Source organism: Monopterus albus, unplaced genomic scaffold, assembly GCF_001952655.1.
Source record: "Monopterus albus unplaced genomic scaffold, M_albus_1.0 scaffold119.1, whole genome shotgun sequence".
Lineage (NCBI taxonomy): Eukaryota > Metazoa > Chordata > Actinopteri > Synbranchiformes > Synbranchidae > Monopterus > Monopterus albus.
This window is the reverse complement of record NW_018127999.1, coordinates 72,145-94,010: the sequence shown is the minus strand read 5'-3', so window position 1 is coordinate 94,010 and position 21,866 is coordinate 72,145. Positions and strand designations below refer to the sequence as shown.

General features: G+C 41.4%; 1 protein-coding gene across 1 annotated transcript in view; it reads right to left on the bottom strand.

The window, feature by feature from the left end:
* acsl6 (acyl-CoA synthetase long chain family member 6) overlaps nt 1-16,955 on the bottom strand; it is a 34,359-nt gene extending 17,404 nt beyond the window's left edge. Inside the window, exons 1-6 of the mRNA XM_020611977.1 lie at nt 16,624-16,955; nt 6,137-6,357; nt 5,077-5,191; nt 2,702-2,766; nt 694-795; nt 211-310 (exon numbers count right to left, since the gene is read on the bottom strand). Of these exons, the coding sequence (XP_020467633.1) occupies nt 211-310; nt 694-795; nt 2,702-2,766; nt 5,077-5,191; nt 6,137-6,316 (562 nt within the window). The 5' untranslated portion in view covers nt 6,317-6,357; nt 16,624-16,955. The remainder of the gene's footprint in view (nt 1-210; nt 311-693; nt 796-2,701; nt 2,767-5,076; nt 5,192-6,136; nt 6,358-16,623) is intronic.
* Nucleotides 16,956-21,866: the final 4,911 nt, after the last annotated feature.

Genomic DNA, 21,866 nt, shown 5'->3' with positions numbered 1-21,866 from the left:
CCCCCGGAGGAGCTGGAGGAAGTGTCTGGAGAGAGGGAAGTCTGGGCATCTTTGCTTAGACTGCTGCCCCCGCGACCCGGTCCCGGATAAGCGGAGGAAAATGGATGGATGGATTTAGATCTGAAACCAAAATCTTAGAGGAGCTGCAAAAGTCGTGTGTGTGTACATGTGGGCTAGCACCTGTGCATGATGTACAGTATGTGTTCTTACCAGTGTTAATGATGAACCGTATGGCGTCTAGGCCCAGAGTGTCATAAAGGGGAACCACCACCATGGAGTAGGTGTAGCAAGCTAGCTCTGAGATGATCCACTGTAATAACACAGAGGTCAGGGGTCATAAGTTGAGTTTGATCAGCCACTGAAAATGTACACACATCTTTTTACTTAGTTGCTTCATTAGAAATATTTATACTTGGTAATATATTTATAAGTCAACACATTTTTAAAAACTGTTTCAAGACAGAATGTGCTAATCTGTTAAAATGAGAGAGGATCCATTAGTAGATGCTGTGTACTGTTTTTGATTGTAAGTGTTCGTGTTTACACCTGCATGAACAAAACCTTCTGTAAAATGATCAACCTTCTCTGATCAACACACACTGATTCAGTGAGGTAGGCCATGAGAAACAGAGTTCAAGCAACAGAGCAAGAGAGACAAACGTGAGAGAGAAAGAGGCTGAGAGTGAGAGTCACCTCTGGCCTGTTCTGGGCAAACACTCCTATGAATTGGTTGGGGTTGGGTTTGCAGCCCTGGTGCAGCAGGCCCGAACCCAGACACTCAGCCCGGGCCATCACCTGTGGAACATGGGACACCAGTCGATTGGACCACATGGAAATCTTTAAGAGGCTTATCACGACCATCTGTCTTAGTGCTCTCGATCTTCTTCACCACATCCTGGAAGAAGAAGGAGAAAAAAAAAAAAAAAAAAAAAGATAGAATATTTACTGTGGTAACAAGAACTCTGAATAAACAGTTCCCATTTTACGCTTCACTTTGTTTTCAACTTACTGTAGAAACCCACAGTAGGAGGCAGAAATTCTTCTTAGTGAGCCCACGTGAGCCCACTACTATTTAGAAATGCTGGTAAATAAAGTGACCTCAGGGGATAATTCAGTGGTCATCTGCCCATTCTGGAAACATTCATAGTTTTCATTTTTGGAGAAATGCTTGACTTTCTGTTGTGTAAAAAGTTGAATTGCCCAAATCTTGTTACTCAAGATACTGGTAAGTTTCTGTGCTTAGACAGCAGAGAAAGTTGCACAACATTTATATATTCTCGGTTCAGTCTTGCACATTTTTCCAGCGTGGAATGAGAATTAACAACGCATTGTTTTATATACAATGAAGAGACAGCTTCTTTCTAAATGAGACTTTAAGTAAGCCTGGGCTTATCCTGGATTTCCTGGAGTTTGTAGTATAATGGAAAAAGAAAAAACAATTATTTCCACCCACCACTGTCTTGTATAATATGATGATGCCACTGATAGATGTTGAAGATGGTGCAACTCACTTCTCACATGGCCTCGTGCAGTGTTTTACAATAGATTTCTACATCGCTTGTCTAAATAAAAATTTCCAACAAACCACCCACACTAATTCCACCACCACTCCTGTGACTTTCCATAACATTTCAGGTTATTTCCAGTCTTCAGAGATCTGTTGGAACCCGAAAATGTATCAAAAGATGATGGCTGTTTGCATCTCATTGCCAGAGATTACTTCAATGCATAATTGGTATGTGGCTACATCTGGTGAGCACAGCTGTCACAGGAGACGCACCCTCCAATACATACACCCCAGCAGGTATTGAAAAAAAAATTAATCAGCTACATGTTGGCTGATGACCACGGAGGCTGTATCTGTGCCTGTGCCAATATATAGTATGGGCTCAGTGCAATCTGTAGTGTTGCAGCTGAAATCAACCAGCAGACTACATGTACAACACATACTGTAAACATGTCTGTGTAGTGAAGACAACATATTCAGGCAAAACAATCCCTCGTATATCTTAATACTGAACAAATCCTCAAAAAGATTATCAATAACGTCACATGTCTACAATGAATACTTCAAACTTCAAGGATGGGTTTTAGATTGCCTGCATGTTACTTTGTGTAAAGACTAATAAACGCATGTGCACTGACACCATTTGACATAATTTACCTTTGCAACCCTGTCTCCTAGAAATGATGTTTATACTCAACTGAACTGCAACAAACACTGTAGTGATGTTTTGAATGTAAGAAACATAATTTTTAGGAGACACTTGACCTCTGAGGACATTGTTGGCCTTATTTCAGGACCTCCACGGGTGCCAGATTTGATTTGGTGATACAAAGTCTCTGTGGTGCTGCTAAGTTAACTACACTTAAGTGTTGACCCACATAGTTACATTAACGAACTAACAGGGTTAGTTTATTGCTCATCAAATATCATTACAAAGAGGATGATGAGTGATAATGATGATTGACATTTATAGGATCACAGTTAACAACAGAATAAACTTTACAAGAAATGCTACATGAATGTTTGGACAGGCTACAAAGAAAAGATAATGTTGTAAACAAAGTTATTTAAATCACTCACAACTGTAAAAGCAACATAAATTAAGTTTTATCACCACTCTAGAAGCATTTTGTAGTGTTTGCCTGTCACTGTTTTCACATACTTGACATTCCACTAAGGTTGATTGGCACTAACCTCTTTATAGGACATCCATGTGTAAGGCTGGTTAGGGAGCCGCGAGCCTAAGCAAGGTCCATCATCTGTTAAAGATACAGTGAGACATCAAGTTTTAGTGTCTGTATGAAATGTGTAATCTAGCCTGATGGTGATGATAAACAGATCAGGGTTAAACTAAACATATGTTACCTTAGAATCCTCTTGGTGTGGAAGAGAACACTTGAATATTAAATGATAGATTTACTGTATAATTTTTCAAGCCTGTCTTACAACGAGAGTATGAAAAATGTAATTAATGAAACATTATTTTTAAAAATTTACTCTGCATCTCATTATAATAAGAACATTTGCATGTTTTAATGAGATACTTTTCTCATTAGAACAAGAAAGCATCTTGATACAACCATCAAATGAACAGATTAAAATCTGTAGATTACCTAGCTAACATGTAAAACATACTGAAGAAGAAAGTTACTTCACTAACAAGCATACTGTTTTGGCCAACTATTTGTTTTTAGTTATTAGATTTCATGATAATCACCACAAAATGTAATTTAAAGTTGTGTCTCCTGCAATGAATATTTTTTATTTGTCATATTCACCAGTGTCGGTGACCCCAAGTGTGGTGAAACTCAAGACCACAAACCGAGACACTGACACTATATTCATAGTTAATACATGGAGGTCAATTACTAAACATGCAGTCTGGATTTATATTACTGGATGTGTGAGTTAAAAAGCAAGTACAGTAGTGGCTAATTAACATTTAAATTACCATAATTATAATTAAATGACAATAAACAACTTGTCTCTGAAGATGGGAGCAGGTATGCTTGGAGCGCTACGTGGTAGAAATATCTCTGCACTGTGAGTCAAGCAGTCACTGTGAGCGCTGACTCTGTTACCGTTAGCAACGGTAGCCATCACCTTGGTAACCAAAGGGCTGGTTTTACCTCCAGCAGCAGAGAGATGATTGGATGTCTCACGGTCGGACCACAGTGTTGTCAGACTGCGTGCTACCTCTGTCTGCAGTGCTGCTTGCCGGTGCAGTACAGTCGAGATACAAATGCATCGCAGCGTGTTCCCGTGTGTGTGTCAGTGCGTTTGTACTGTACTGTGGAAAGTACATTTACTCAAATACTGCACTTAAGTACAATATTGAGGTATTTTCATACTTTGACTTCATTATACTTTTTGAGGTAAATGTACTTTTTACTGCATTACGTGTGTTTGATAAAATCAGATGAATAAAACAGAACACAGTATAATTTAAGACTTCATTGATCCCTGGTGGGAAAACCACACATTACCCAGCAGTATGCAGAGTACTTCAGATTGTAAATACAATATACATGTATATGGTAGTTAAAATTAGCCACACCTTTACCGACATTAAATTGATGAACACAATTATACCTCATAATCCAATAATATGGTATACATTGATGTGAGATGTGCTGTTCTGTATAATGAGTACTTTTACTTCTGATAATTTAAGAATATTTTAATGCTAATACGTTTGTTGTACTTTGGTTTCTGAATCACGATCTCTGGAGTTTTGTTGGTTAGCTGGATTTTAACCCACTAGTGTACTGGGCAATAAAATCAGATCACACTAGTGATTTAATCAAGATAAATAATCAATTCCCCCATTAATGAATGAGGTTATGGTAGTGCATCTATGAACCAGACTCATGGGAGCTGTAGTCAGTAGCTTTTTGTACAGCTCATAAATGATAGTTTTTTCTTTATTAAAATAAGACAAAACTATAATTTAGGTCAAATACTGATATTTATTATTTAACAAGTTATATTTAAAATCCTTTTAAAGAACAGATTTATTTAAAGGTTAAATAACAGCTAGAGCTTTATAAAGGCTCTATAGTGTTCGACTTTAGACTGAAATCCCCTATTTATCAACTCAGAGCTTCTCTCAGCTAGACAAATGTATAAATTAGTTTTAATTTGACGGTTGATATCTTATGAATTTGACATGATCCTTTTCACTACCTCTGCTTTTTCTTCTTTTATTACTTTCCTCACATTAGATTTGTTTCATTTTTTGCCTGCATTAAATGTTTTTATTGTTGGTTCCATCTACCTACTATACACTTACCTGGATCTTTTGTAAAAAAGCTTTTTAATCTCAGCATTTCACCTTAAATGCTGTAATAGATGTATATCAAACAATAGAAAAGATAATTATCTTTTTTTTTTAGGAATGAAACAAACACTTTATGAGGAAGGCTAGCACAAAAACACACCAGGTTACCAGCTCTTACATATACAGTACTATACTATGACACATTTACTTTACATGTGTGAGTGAGAACATGTGTATGCATGTACAGTATGTGTGGATTTCAAGTTCTCTCTCCTCATGTCCTACCCACCAGATATATGAAGGCCTCTCTGGAAAACCTCGTACATGGTCCTGGCGTCATCATGGTAATGGGTTAGCAGCTTAGACCTGTCGCCCATCATAGACCTGCGAGCTCCACCTTCATGCTGGTACAAAGAGAGAGGGAGTGAAGACAATGTTACACCATCAACACAGTTGAAGTGTGTTGGGTGAGCATTTCTGTGGAAGCCTGGTATTCATGCTAAACGATGCTTTCATCACTATCACATCACTTTTTTCTAAACTCTATGGGTGTTGGTATCAAACTGAAAAACAAAATTTGGCAAGAGGGAAAATCGAAATCTTCCGCACCTGAAACATGGTGTTGAATAGATACCAAGGCTTGAGGCAGAGTGCAAGGACATTAGCTTTGCTTGTGTGTACTTGTGCTGTAGGTGCTGCCTGCAGTAGTCTCAGTCTGTTAGATTGCAGTATCACCACCTCAGTCACCATTACCAACAACAAAGCACTCTCATGGCCACAAAAAGCCTTTCAAAAGAGTTTCACATTGCCTACAAATGCTGCCAGCCTCACCTGTCAGCTAGACGGCGGAGGGCTGTGGTGTGTATGTGTGGTGGCTAAAGTAAACCAGGACAGGGCTGAAACCAAGGGCATAGTGTTGTATGCAGTCAACAACAAACAACACAGAGGAAGAGTTCATTCAGCTTGCATTTTTTTGTGATGGTATTAAGGTTTTATTTTACAAGCCTTACACTTTATTATTATGATTATATACATCATTACTTAACTGTCATGTATTGTCTTGTTTTTGACTTATACTCAGTTCTATTGCTTTTGTTGGAGAATGATGCAATTTTACACAATCACGTGTAAATGAAGGTAAAAATAAATGTGTGGTTTATTAAGTGAGAAACCAAAACCAAGCAAATCAAACTAAAGTTGTAAAAGTGTGTGTGTGTGTGTGTGTGTGTGTGTGTGGTGGTGGTGGGGGGGCACAAATGGCCACAATATGGCCACAAATATTGCCGCCATTTGTAAAAGACACTTTACTCTTTGTGCATATATGAATCTGTATATGTGCTCCGTCATACCGGCACCTCCTCAGACTGATGCAGCAGGCTGCAGGGCGGCTCAATGGGTTGGGGTCTGGTGGCCAGCCAGTACGCCAGCATGGCGGTGAGAGCGCCGATGCCCACCAGCGTGGAGGTCGGCAGAGAGCAGAAAAACTGGCTAATATCATCCATCTCTGGTATCCTCAGGCCACTCATCATCTCCTAGGCCTGCATCTTCTCCATTAGAGTGGAACTCAGCTCTGCAGGGAGAGAGACACTCATTGACACTTTTTCTAGCTTCATGCATGTGTACATGTTCAGTAGCACTGTTAGTAGAAGAACTCTACTGTCAAAACCTTCACATACAGTCTACTCTAAAGCAAAAGAGGAATTGACAAAGGTAGACTAAACCATAGTCTGGCATTTGACACTGGATTGCAGCAATGACCAAAATATGACAAACTGCTCACAATCCCTGGTTTCACTTCCACAGCCAATAAACTGAACTTTCCTCTTCCTTTATTCAATGTGCTTTTTATCTTCTAGCAGTGTGCTGCATTTTAGATGTGTGAAGTATGCCATGAAAGAACTTACATGATTTGTGTGCTACCAAAAATACATCACTGTACTATAAGGTCACATAAGGGCCATTTATAATGTGTCAGTGTGTGAGCTGTTCATATGCTACACTTTGACACTTCACTGACTCCTATTTGTGACTGATCTGCAAGCACACGGAGGAAAATGAGATTTTCAGTGTTTCAGGTTCAATTATAGAGCGATAATGTCTTAAAATAGCTTGAGAAACACCACATAATGTATAAATCAATTACTGAGTGCTACACTGATTGACTGAGAGGCTGATTTGATTACACGTACATTTGAATACATGGCATCTGACATGTGAGGGCACTGAAAAAACTGTTTTCCAGGAAGTAGTAAATGCCCGTTGGCTGGGTGTATGTACAATATATGATTGGCTGTTATTGATTTATGCCTGTCTAATTCAAGTGTTCTCAGTTTTACAGTTTGTTTCGCACTGACCTTGATGAAGGCTATGAGCTGAAACACATTGGTACAGCAAGTGCTGCTGGAGTTTTTATCCCTGCAGACTGAATTCCCTTTTCCCTGCACCCTGATAGTGGGTGAAGTTGTGCCAGAAATCTTTATTTCGGGAGGTGGTAATCAGTGTTCATTACCACTTCGACATATGCACTTCATGTGATCAGGTTTTCCCAGATGCAGACATTTATCAGACTAAACTAAACCCCTCCTACAGATTTCTCACAATCGTGTTTCAAACATTTTGACAGTCCTATGTGATAAAAGTGTGATAAATGTGACTACACTGGCCCCCCATCCAAATGCTGTGACTTTCAACACATCATTTATACCTAAAAAAAGGATGAACAAGTCTTCCTCCACATTCTTGCTCTTACTGTAAAAGCAGCTCAGAATAGATGATCTACCCTCGAGCACTGAGAAGCGGTGGGATTAGAAAGCACACACACATACCACATACAGTGCTTATTATGGCTCAGCCTCTGTCACTCTCGCACACATGCACACACAAGGTGAGATGCATAATTTAGCTGAGGGGCGACTGAGGGGCGGCTGATTGCAGCGCTGACTGGAGGGTTTCCTCTGCTCCCCTGGGTAAATGAGTCAGAAACAGCACCACCTAACTGAATGAATGGAACGGGGCACTGCTACAGCTCTTAGCCAATCAGAATCACTTCCTGTCTGCTCTTTATCTCTCTCCCCCACACGCAGACACACGCTCTCAACCACAGACAGAGTGAGACTGCTGCATATAATTATCTGAGGCTGTGGGAACTCTTGACTTCCTCATTCACCTGATATTTTAAAACTAGCAGTTTTTTCACCACTACTTTACTAAAGGGAAGGTTATGAACCCGCACTGGGGTGCATCCATCCATTATCTATACTGCTTATTCCTGGGGTCATGGGGTGGCTGGAGCCAATCCCAGATGACATTGGGCTAGAGGTGGGGCCCATCCTGGGCAGGTTGCCAGTCTATCACAGGGCTACCCACACTCACACTCACTCACTCACTCACTCCTACAGGCAATTTAGTGTCGCCAATCAGCCTAAGCTGCATGTCTTTGGACTGTGGGAGGAAGCTGGAGTACCTGAATAGAGCCCACACAGGCACAGGGAGAACATGCAGACTACACACAGAAAGGCCCTGATTCAGCCCGGGCTCAAACCTGGAACCTTCTTACTGTGAGGTGACAGTGCTAACCACTGTACTGCTGTGCCACCCCACCCCACCCCACACATACAAACAGACAAAAATACTTTCAGCAGACAGCAGACCATCACTCATCATCCACAGTACAGCACTGACTCATGTAATCACATTTGCATAAAGTAATGGCTATTACTCATCACGTCCACTGCTCTGATTCAAGGAAAAAGCACAATACCTTTGACTGCTCTGCAGTGAATTCCCTGAGGCTGCTTTCCCAAACTACTGTATACCGGGGCTTGAATCCTGTTAATTCAACTTAACTTCAGTTTTTATTCAAACAGAAACTATCACATGCAGCTGAAAAACCACACCATGTTCAGTCCCTCTGATGTGGCTAAAAACAGTAATGTGCCCTTAACACCTCAGAAAGCCTCGCTTCTCTATTTCTACTGCACTGTTAGATATTTCCTCTTTTTTTTATTGTTTAACTTGTTCCCTGCAGTTACAATAATCTTGTTGGGGAATTTGAGCTGCTTAATTGCTGGGAAATGTTGAACAAGGTAGAAGCCACTTGATGGATCTGAACTATGTGTACAGGGGCTGAAGCTGTTACAATGCCAATGCATGGGTTCCTTCCCGGTGCTCAGGATTCACAACATGCACGGACAAGATCATTTCCGTGCTGGATTTGACAATGAAGATCTTTTTCAAATCGAAAACATTGCTGCTGAATTAAAGTGCTGGGAGCTGAGGGCAGCGAGTGGATCTTTTGCCTTCATGCTGGTGTTATGACAACAGAACTTGAACAGCTCAAGCATGTCATAAAAATAAACAAGTAAACCTCCCTGCCGTCAAACACAGGCCAACATCCACGAAATCCAGCATATTTACTTCCTGTGGTATATAAACAATCAAATCTGTTCTACAACCGTGGACTTCATTTCACAAGTGAGCTGACAGTAAATATTTATGAAACCTGAAATAAGTGAACAGTATTTAATCTTTATGATTGATTCTGAGTTTATCTGGGGGCTTTTGTGTTGAAGAGAAATATATTGTGAGTATAGACAAACCTTATAAAAATGATTTGCTGAGTGGAACATCCATAATGAAAGGTTAAAATGTTCCTCAGACTGCTATTAAACTTGTCAGACACGTGCAAATATCCTCACAAAGAGCACTGACTGGTTTAACAAGCATGCAGTTGAAAATTTTAAGGTTAAAATAATCCAGATAGACCTGGTGGTGTTCTGATAAAGCCTGGAGGAGGCATATATTCGGCTCTGGCCTTTGTTCTGACTATAATGATGAACTTGAAGTGGCTGAGTATGTTGTTACTGGCTGACCATGGCAAAAGAAATGTTTATTTGTCTGTTTAGCTTTTTCTGCTTGTTGGTACACATGCTTGATTGATTTTGTAATTCAAATATTCTCTATAAACCTCTGTGCATTACTGTGAGAACATCTATGCAGATCCAAAGTGAGCTGTTTATGCATCTCACTACATGTGCTCTGTACTGTGTTCAGTGGCTAATGTGGCTTGGCTACAGTGGCGATCGAGCCAGAGTGGATTAGTCTGCGAAAAGAGAGGCAGAGGAGGGGAAACAGTTCTCGACCAGCTCTAAATATAGACAGACTCCATAACCTAGCAACACCGCTCACTGTGCTGATAGCTGGAAAAGAGGAGGCTGGAAAGAGAGAGAGCAGCTGTTAACAAGAGCATTACTGTGCAGAAACACACACACACAAACACACACGCGCCATTGTAAACCCCCAGAGAACGAGAACGATATAAAAGGCAGTAAATGGAACAATGAGTGCCGGGGTCAGAATAACACTAACCCTAAACCTATTAGTACCAGTGGGGCTAAAATTAAATATTGATCTTTATCATCTTTATGTGCATTTGTCTTGTGATGCTTTGTCTTATGCATGAGAAAATTATTAATATACTTATACTATGTTGCTCAGAATATTGATTCCAATTAAGCTATAAAGTAAAAAAACTGTTGTTGAAGGTTATGTGTTCAGTTGTGTCTAGTCTAAACCGTAATCGTGGGCAGTTCATTGATCATCCATTTGGTTATCTTATATCTTATATTGCATACATTTATCAGATTGTGATATATGGTGGCTCTGGGGACAAAAACTGCATAAATTCAAATCAAATTTCTTTACAGTTAAAACACTTAATGTAAATATAAAGTTCTGTTAACCTTATTTGGACTGTTAAACAACTTTAACATATAAAAATAATACGCTAAAATCAAATCAAAGTTCTGCGATGGATTGGCAACCTGTCCAGGGTGTACCCCGCCTTCGCCCGATTGCTGGCCGGGATTGGCTCCGGCCCCACCCGTGACCCCGTTCAGGGACTAAGCGGTAGAAAATGAATGAATGAAATCAAAGTTGACAACAGTGCTAAATAAACTCACTTTCTGTCCAATATTTTTAGCTTTGCTAGGATTTTTTTTAACTTTAAATGGTTGTTTACAGAGGCAAACACATGGACAAACCTCTGATGTGGGTCTCTGAGCCAGTGACACTTGATTTCACACTGAATCATATTGTTTTCTCTGAACTGTTCGAAAGAGTCCTGTTCTAAAGCTGCTCTGTAAATGTGTAAAATGAGAGGTAATCTTCCTTGGATTTGATTTCATTTTGTAATAAAACCCACTTTTTTGTCACTCACCTCTGCAAAGCAATGCTAATGCAGTGTAATGTGTGTGTGTGTGTGTGTGTGTGTGTGTGTGGGTGCAAAGGATTCTAATGTCACTGGCTGAGGTGGAACATCAGCAAATAATAAGACACATGTTACTGGCTCCTGCTTGTAAAGGAACACGCTCTCATGTGGAGCCTGCAGGGTTAAACAAGCCAAAGAATGCTACAGTACAGACATGCTAACCTACCACATCTCTGCACTGAAACAGCCTGACAGCAGCTGGAAACTCACAGCCTGCCAAAAATCTAACTGGGCTCCAAGAAAGACACAGACATCTAACTGTCCATTGTCGTTTTGTGATTTCTTTGTTCTGCTCTTGTTTGCATTTTCTGACTTCCTATAGTTAGATATGAGCTAGACCTGAAACTGTTCACAGCAGAATCTGACCTTTGCAGATTAGAACCTGAAAACCATGTGGGGATGTCACATTTAGACCTCAATTGTGTTGTGAAAATATCTCACTCAAGGCGACTCTAATGTGACCTCTGTGGACACTGTGGGTGTGAGGTGTAGCTTCAACCTACAGGCCTTCAGGACTCTCAAGGCCATGTCTGTGAGAAAGAAGTAGATGCATTCAGACAGAGGTGTCTGAATGCCTATACTTCTTTCTCAGCACTTTGAATGAATATCCAGTCACTCACTCAGTCATACTGTCTTTTGGATAACAACAGATTTCTTACAAACAGGAGAAAAAGACATACTTTAGTAGCTGATTATATTTGCATCATTATTTGCATGGTATTTTGGATAAACAGGTCTATTTGCTTAATTGTCTCCACCTCCTTTCCACTACAACCTGCTTGGGGTCCAACTCTCTGTCCTGTAGTAACCTAAATAACTTACCCATGAGACATGCACACACATGCACATACAAGAATTTAAGTTCATCCCTGCTGCCTTCTAATACGATGTTGCTTCAGCTGGTGTGACAGACGAACAGCAGGTCAGCAGCGGCCCCATCGGCACCGCTAGTGAACTTTCTCAATGTGAACTCAAGGACCTCAGGATTAGTATAAACTAACAAACTCTAACCTTACGTGAATTCTGCCAAAACAGCAAGCAGCCTAATTCATCTAAAGAAACTGAATCAGGATGAAGGAAAAATGTGCTGTTGAATAAAAATGTTTTTTAAGAATTTGGAAAGCCAATCTATGGGTAGTTAAGAAGGAGCATCAGTAGACATACACTTAGGTGCAAAGCTTGACAGATGTGCACAGTCAAACTGGGGGAACATAATCCAAACTGCATCATATCTATTACAAAACATTTAGTGTCATACTGTGCATGCACAGCTGGACGACAAATTAAACTTGAAACTTAGTGTCTGTGCCTCAGCTGTTAAATCAGATACAGTAACATGCCTTACAGGCCTTTATATTTAGATGGTTGAGCTTCATTTGCTTCATTTAGGTTTGAATGGTTTGTGTGAATTAATTCAACAACCTACAAGTGTCAGGATCTCTTAGCTAAAGACTGAACGTGAACTTAAATTAATTCAATTTCAGCTAAAGAATTTAACTATGAAACTTCAATTGAAATAAATTACAAGGAGCAAAAGAACCTTCCCAGCTGTATCCACTCATATGAAAAGCTAATTGAGCTCCAGATGTGCCAGTATTTTTGGAAAGGGAGGGTAATTTAAGTAACTTTATACAAATTACATTAACAATCCCACAAATGGCTCAGCTAAAGTGCCTCTGAATAGTCACTTCCCTCAGGAGCATTTGTGGTGCCTGGGGAGGCGGCAGTGGTGCGGTGGGTAAAGCAGTTGTCTCCCAACCAGAAGGTTTAAGGTTCAAATCTCAGTGCTGGCAGTTAAAGTGTCCTTAGGCAAGACACTGAACCCCCCTGTTGCCCCCAATGGTTAGAGCCATTATTGCAGATGGCTGCCATCGGTTGTGTACCGGAAACAAACTCTTTGTGTGTAACATACTTGGCCAATAAAGGTGATTATCATTTAAAGGAGTCCTCATTCAACAATGCTTTATTCAGTCCATTTAAGTACAGTGATGAGTAATATTTCCAAAGTAATGACTTTTATCCATAACCTGTACTTTCATAACGCCTGTGCATGAGGACACACTCTCTCTCAGGAAGACTCCACTTAGCAAGGATTTAGGTGCAAGAAGGGATAAGGCCTTGTGAGTGAGCCAGCTCAACTTCCTGTGACCTCTCAGGCTTTAAGTGGAGGAAATGAAACCCTTTGTCCTTAAGTCCCACCCCATCAGACCATCCGAGGGTCAACACCAGTGATAAGCGCCCAATGTGGGGAGATTAGCACAGATGAGCAGTCAGACCATCCGAGGGTCAACACCAATGATAAGCGCCCAACATGGGGAGATTAGCACAGATGACCAGTGGTAACCTCGATTTAAAAACATTCTTCTTGGCTTTCTCTTATCACTGAACAGTTCTTTTTGTTTTGCTTTGCAGCATCACTCACATCAGAGCATTGCAGTTTCTTTTTTTAACCATCAGTGTTAAATCACGCTTACAAAGCACCTGCTCTAACTCGCTCTCTTAAAACCACTCATCCTTATCTCTCTCTGGCACTGCTCTACTTACAGCAGGTGCTGAAACCATTACTACTTGTTGTCACTGTCACTGATTTATAGTTCAGACACCGTAACATCTTATGCAGACAAAACAGTCACTTTCCCTCCTGAAGTCTGATGCAGCACATCTAATTCATAAAATAAAATCACCTAATGACACAAACTGGAGAGGACTAGGGATGAATTGGACATTAAGGACTGCTGTGTATAAAATAAAAAGCAGCATATACTGTAAGTAAAAGTAAAAACTGACATGTAAAGCAAGAAAAAGAAAAAAGACATATGATGGAGACACTAATTGCAGAAGGGTGAAAGCAGCTGTGGTCTAGGCAGCAGGAACTTACATACAAAGATGTCTCCAGGCAACCAGTGAGGTGTGAGGGGCGTCAAGGAGCCTATGCAAACTAATGATTACCTCCCCGGTGCCATCAGCCAGAACAAGCTGACACAAGAAAGAGGATGGCAGAGAGGTGCGTTTTGGTCTAGTCTGGGCCTTGCAGGCTTCCGTATCACACCACCCTCAGCTACATTGTTCTCTCTCTCACCCTGCCCACCCCTCCCTCCACCACTCTCTCTCAGACTCCCTCCCACTACCTACACATGCAGCACTTCTCCTGCACTAAAGGGTACTCACCCACGCTGGCATAATGACACACAATATACATGCAGCTGTAGGCACACATATGCAAATTAACACTTCTATTCTGATAATATTTGCACATGTAAGAAAATGCCACACCCCAGCACTAATTAAAGCTGCTCCCAGTTTGATTTGACTCTCAAAGTGAGAGTGAAGGGAGGCCTGTGCATGGACGTCAGCCTTGGGGTTGAGCCTGGCTTCAAGGTTATGAGATTATTTTGAGGGTATAGACAGAAATAAGGAAAATAATATTACAAATACTTAACATATTTTTGTGTAACCCAATACTAAAAGAAAATCCACTTTCAACAGTGTGGCCAGTTGCTTCTGTAAGTCAGAAAAGGCTGCGAGCCAGCAGACTGCATCGTGGTCAAGATGGGTTTTCTCCATATTGTTGGATAAAAAGTTCTCCTTTTCATGAATCTCACTAATAAAACTCTGAATTTCTAAACTCAAGCTATTGAAAGGATTTTCTCATTTTGATGAGAGGTTATAAGATCAGTGGGCTCATGTATAAGTGCTGAATCCATCCATATGAGAGGTCTCATTTGAAAGAAACGTGACTATAAACTCAAACCAAACAAAAAAGCATGCACATTATTTGGGAGACTGATGCATAAGAGAGCTACATGAAACCACAAGAAACAGTCAAACCTGGTTCAGCACTTTAGGCTGAGCCATTACTGCCCTGCATCCCTCAGTATTAGGAAGCAGATATGCACAGTGCTGAATCAGCAATAAGCCACTCAGAAGTGGATCTGAGAGCACCCAGACTGGCTGATATTATTGATTACACTGAGAATGGGACTTTAAAATAGCATGCGTATGTAAAGTTGACCTTAATCATCACCTTCACATGCATTTTTTTTTTTTTTTTTACCAAAAACTCAGTGCAAGTGCACAATAACAGACATTTATTACACAACAGCAAATAGTGTTTGATATACAGGTGGGCATGGGGTTCCTGTTCAGTAAGGAGCTGCCATCCTTTATACAAAGCCACATTCATCCTTTTAATTAAATATTGAGGAAGGAAAAAGAATAAGCTTACACCTTGTGTGGGGCCGCACTAGATGGTGATTAAAATGATTTATTTATGCTGAGGAGCAGCAGGATACTGGGGTGTGATGCCAAAATAAAGGTGTCATGAATCTCCCCGGGGGGCGCCCTCCTGGCCTCACTGTACCTATCTTTCAGATAAAACAGTTCAGCCTGTTTTAAATATGTTTAGCTCTCAAGTCTGACTGACTGACTGCTTCAGTTATTAAACATGCAACACCTGCAACCTCTACCAGCAAACCTTTAATATTGATGCACCAACCGAACCCCCTGCTGTCTCTGGTTGCTCATTACTTAGCAACCGTGCACTGCAGCTGCTGCTGAAGGCCTACACTCTATGACGGAGGAATACACACTTCAACTAACGCCCATTTACAATGACAACTTACTCTTGCGTGTAATCTACCGAAAACTGAACGCTTACCATGTTTCCTTCATGGCACATTGGATAAAAGCAACAAGCCTTCGCCTTACAACTCATCTAATCTGGTCTTTAATACTAATCGCTCAGTAAACCGGGGCGGGGTGGCTGTAGGTCAGAGCGGAGCATGGCGCGCTCTCCAGATTTCTGGTAGGCCTCAGTATTTCAGCACCCCTCTCCCCTGGACAGCTCCGTCCAATCAGGTGCGCACATTTGAAACGCGTCATCCTTCCTCATCCTCCTCATCCTCCCTCCTTCCATCTCTGAGGCATGGCGGAGGACATCACAGACAAAATGCTGACTATCACAACCGGCTTCCTGACAAACTCATGTGTTATATATTTAGGATAAAATAACTTATTTCTGGTGGAAACATGCTATAAGAGAAGCTTATGAGAAACAGTCTGCTATGGGATGTGCACTAATAGGGTGCGTGCCCGGTTCTTAAGCACAGTGTCACACGACCTTAGCAGCCGGTCGGCCTCAAATACTCCCGACTGATTTTATAGTGAGAATCGCCCTTTGTCTAATAATTTAGTTATCAACCTTACATGCACATTTGGACACGAAACATGACCATTGATTCCGCATTCATTCAGCCACATGGCAGCCTGTTCACGCCACTGCACCTGCCTAGAAGTAGATCCAGCCTGAAAGCATCCCTCGATGATTAATATCCTGGGAGTTTTGACGCAGGGCTGCTGTGGCCCAAACTATACTCTGCTACACTATGTTCACGCACATGTATTCTGGGTTTCTGCTTTTAATCACCGGCGCCATAATGATGTAAACGCTCGTTACCACAGTAAAGTACGATTTAACAAAAGAGAGGCAGGTGCAGCGCCGCTAGCCCGAGCCCAGCCGCCCTAAATCCTAATAATGAATGAAAACAAGAAAAGATATTCAAAACTCACCTAATATAATCCAGAGCGACCCAGAGACCAGAACGAATGCGAGCATGTCTTTTTCATTGAGTCAGCGGTGCCGGTGCAGGAGCGGCTCAACACTGCAGCATCTATGGCGCAATGTGGGAGATTAAGGAGGGGGGCGACAATATAGACTGAGTCGGACCACAGCGGGAGAGCTGAGTGGGGGATGGCGATGTCCAGCAGCTTTTACAGTGCAGCTGTCACCTGAATAAACGAATATGTTGACTTAAAAAACACACCCCGACGACCTATTGAAGCATCCTTCCTCCTTGAGGACTTCCACCTTCACCCAGTTGGCTGCTGAACATTGCGGACATCCGTGGTGAATTTAAAAGGCTTGTAGGTCGGATAGGAAATAAGATCGACGCGTTGGTTACAAAGGATTAAAGATAAATTCTTGTTACCAACCTACAGACAGAGTTTTATTTTATTTTCATTTTAAATAAGCAATTCATCATTCATACTGCCCCAGATATAATTTGGGCATTCAAATTCATATTTTGGGGTGTTATAAAATGCATGTGCAGCAAAACGTAGCCCTCTCATCTGGGTATTTTGACAGCTTTTAAACTTTTGATTTATTTCAAAGGGACTGTTGGTACATCACTCTTGCAACCTACACGTCCCTGCGTTTGAGCACAGCTTTGACCCAGACTTTGCATCATGAGCACGTGGTACAATAAGACACTCCCAGTGAACTAAAGTAACCTTGAGATGGGCTGACAGAGTGTCACTGAGTGCGGAAGAACGTGGAGGAGACAGAAGAAGAGAGATTTTAACTGTGGCTCACCTGCGTTTCCCTGGTTACATTTTACATCCTGTTACTAAGCACCTCCATCACTAGTGACTTGAAATGGTCTTGACTAGCTGCTCAGATTTCTTTTTGATATCTTTAATACCACATATCCTATATTGAATGCAACAAGAGGCAGATTTGTTTGACTCTTTGGCAATTCATTCACCAACTCTCTCTGTGATATTACTTAACACAAAACTCCCAACCCTGTCTCCAGCAGTGGCCAACATCTTACTGTGCTGCTGTCACTTCTCATAACCCCTAATCTTTAGTTTGCAGCAGTGCCACCCGCCACCTTCCTGCTCCTCTTCTTTTTCTTCTCTGAATCTACTGCAGAAAAAAAACACAGATGAGGAAAAGAATGATCCTGTGTACAGAAACAAACGAGCTGTTCACTGAGTGAGGAGGAAATAAGTGGTCAATCAAATACACAAGCAGCAGTATTAATCCAATTACAATGTAGTAATGCCTTTTTATTTCAATGTAGTTTGTAAATATTAGCTGTGATCCTTCATCAGGACACTAGGAGTGTGAGTGTGGTCATTAACACACAATTAAATGTGCCAAAGAATGGGACAGCATTCATATGGAGGCTCAGTATATGAGTTAAATGATATTTACCCATTATTTGGCCCCAATGAGGGGGGTGTCAGGCCATGCCATCATAAATCTTCAGAGATCCACAGTGAGCATCACCATTTTCTAGGCCCAACCTAGAGCAGCCCTGAACCCAGTCCCCACCCAAGCAAAGAGCAGATATGTGGCTTGACCCACAGCGTCAGCATTGTATTTGCTCAGGTTAAGCAGCGGCTGGGCCCAGCTGGCTTGTAATGGCAGTCACCTCTGAGAGCGGTGTCTGTTCAGTTGTCCAACCACTGACACTGTTCTACCAGGACTGTCTAACAAAAGAAGACTATTAACATTTCCAGTGAGTCTGTAACCATATTATCGCCAACACCGATACAAGTTTTGTGTGGGTGCAGGAGTGAAGGCAGGTCTACAGGGTCATCAGGTGGGCGCCCTCTCACTAACTGGTGTTTCACTGACTTGGGCCCACGACACTGAGAAGGCTCAACAGTGTGTTCCAGCGTTACCAGGAACTGAAAAGTGGCAGAAGGGGTCAAAGGTGTGGAGTAAAGGCAGGGATAAATAACAAATGTGAAAGTGTTGACATAAAAACAAGTGGAGGAATGTGGGAGAGGGTGAGATGAGGAGAGCAACACAATCGATGGGTTCAAACCAACATGAAGGCCAAACATGCAGTAACACAAAAAGAGACAAACTATAAACAGCATATAAAGCAAAGTGTGATTAAAACTCAAGGCACTGCCAGATGTTTTTATACTTTGACACAAAGCAGGACAGTGTAAACTATTGACTGTTCATAAACTTAAGGACAACAACATGATAGGATCATAAGGTCAAGGTCAAAGTGTTTATTTTGCCATATGCACAGATAGGAAACGTGTTTCCCCTGTACAATGAAATTTTTACTTTGCCGTCCACATGAATGCCACAAAAATACAAGTGAAATATAAAGTAGATAAATAAGTAACACTAAATCTAAGCAGCAAATGCAGCAATATAATAAAAATATATAAGAATATAATAAGAGAATGTATGCTGCATGGGAGCAGCATGTGCAACAGTCAACAGTCAATGTGCAATTATGCATGTGCAAACTGAGAATGTAAACAGTACCTCCAGCCAGAGGGCAGGGAGGTGAACAGTCTGTGCTGGGGGTGGGTGGGATCTTTGAGGATGGAGGCAGTCTTCCTACGCACCCTGCGGTGGTAAATGCTCTGCAGAGAGGGCAGTGGAGTCCTGTTGATCTTCTCCACAGTCTTTACCACTCTCTGCAGGCGCTTGCGGTCCATAGCAGCAGTGCTGCCGTACCAAACAGTGATGCAGCTGGTCAAGATGCTCTCGATGATGCAACTGTAGAAGTTTCTGAGGATCCTAGGTGACACACCAAACCTCCTCAGCCTCCTCAGGAAGTAGCCGTCGTTGGGCCTTCTTGACCAGCTGTGTAGTGTTAAGTGTCCAAGTGAGGTCCTCACTGATGTGGACGCATAAAACACAAAACACCGATAAAGATTAAATTTGAGTTTCCCAATGTTTTTGACTTGTGACCATTACAAAAAGGCAGTCTTACCCCAACCCCATGTCATTATTTCAGTGGTTTATGAGATGTTATTCCCACTCACAATTTCTTAGTTGATTTCATCAGATTCAGAATCAGAATCTGCTTTATTGACCAGGTGTGTTGAACACACAAGGAATCTGACTCTGGTACATCGGCTTTCAATGTGCATGTACATATCCCCATGCAAAGGGCAAGTAAACAGAAAACCAACCAGTGGCGGTTCTACATTGAATTACTCCCGGGTGAGAGCCCCCTCGTGCTTCTGTGCACGACACCTTCTCATCAACCAGGGGCGCCACATATGACAGATTATTTTCTTTCCAAGTGCTTGTGCTGCCCCGGTGGCTGCCCGGTTTACCCATGCCAAAAACCGCCACTGAAACCAACATAAGGCTGTGTAAAATAACAAAATAAGCAGTATTAACAAGCAAAAACAGTGCAAAGGTTTATTTATTTAAATAAATCAGAACACTGAATCCAAATTCAGAACCTTGTTTTGTTCTTCAGGTCACAAACCCTCAGATCTGTCATGTTACCTGCTGGAGGGGGCCTGACCACACACTTAGGAAGCGCTGGACTAAGTGAATGTTCTATTTTTATTCTACTTTATTCTATTTTAGTTCCAAAATGTTATGGCACCCAATACTAGGTGAGAGAGAAACGGTATTTCGATTTTCTGTATGTCCTGCACATATGGTGAATTGACAATAAAATCCTTGAACCTTGAATCTACAACAGTACGATTCTGCTTACACACTAAAACATCAGTATTAATAAGGTCATTTCAGTTTCAGCAAAATGTATAGTTTTACTTTTAAAACCAAACCTTTTTCACCACAGCTTGTTATTTAATGCTTAGTCTTAGAATCACAAACTTCATATCAGCTGTAACAAAATGAGCCTGCTAGATGGACAGAGGATGGTGTGTTGTGCTGCTGTAGCTCTCACACACAAACAGTACACTTACTGGGCTGATGGGGGCACTAAACCTGAAACCACAAGTGGAAAGCTGTTGCACCACCTGGCTCCTGTGGGTGACACCTGACAAGATGATACAGGTTGTGTCTGATTGGCCTGAGGGCAGAAGTCTAGATCATACATGGAATTTATAAAAGAGCTGGATTTTTCAAAGAACTGATACTTCATCACCTTTTGTGTCTTTTAAACCAGAAAAACTTTGTTTTATGGGTCTATAATTTTCAAATTATATTTTAATATGTTGTAATACAGTACGTTTCCCAAAAATAACTTTACTCTGAGCTACTGTATGTATTTGGTACTATTCATTAGAAACAAAATTCCGTTGTACATGTTACAATGACAATAAATAAAGCTTCTTCATACCAGGATTAGGCGAACAAAGAAGATTTAGGCTGAAACTTGATGAGCAGGTTGGTTATCTGTCGCTGTGCTTTTCAAATCATGTACATGCTACAGCTGCATAGCTATATACAGTACATCCTAATGAAGTGTCAAACGTTTTTTAAGGACTGAAAGCCTAAAACCATCTTGTACTTTGCAAGAGAATGTGAGTTAGAGAAAAGGCAGAATACTGGACACAGTCTGGGCACCGTTGTGACCTCCTAGATTTACCTTTTGACCCCTGCTTGGGAACCATAGGACACAAAAAGTAAGTGCCTTTTTACAAAAAAAATATATATATACTATATATATATCTATACTATCTATACTCTGATCTGAAAATAGACTAAAACACTGAAAAACTCTGGCAGGGTTACTCCGCTGACTTCCTATAATTCACATTTTTCTCTGCACACCGTCATCCAACAGCCTGACAGCTGCGCAGCAGAGATAAGTTGGGGAATCGGGATGATTTTCCCCTACCAATCCAAGATTCTGTTTTCATGGGGAAATCCCAGAGCCTGACTGCCGGTGAAAACTCCGAAGGAAAACTCCCTGCTCTTCCCTCCCGCACACGCCCTCAAGCCTTACATCATCTCAGCGCTCAAACACAACACGCGGGAAGCACCTAGAAAGACAGCAGTGGTGGCTGCTACCCCGGTGCGGGGTTTCCACTATTCCCAGGTTGACAGCGAGCCCATGTGTGCTTCCCATGCTGTTATATAACATGACCTATGGAATTCGGAATGCAGCAAAAAGCAAGAAAATAGCTCGCCGGATTTTACGCGTCGTAGATCATGTTCCCTCATTTCCAATAACACAGTTGCAGTGTTGTGCTTTGTTTCTGAGCACCTAATTGGCACTTGGTGCGTTACTGCCACGGATATGAATGATAATGTGTGCGAAAAGACCTGCAGCCCCTCA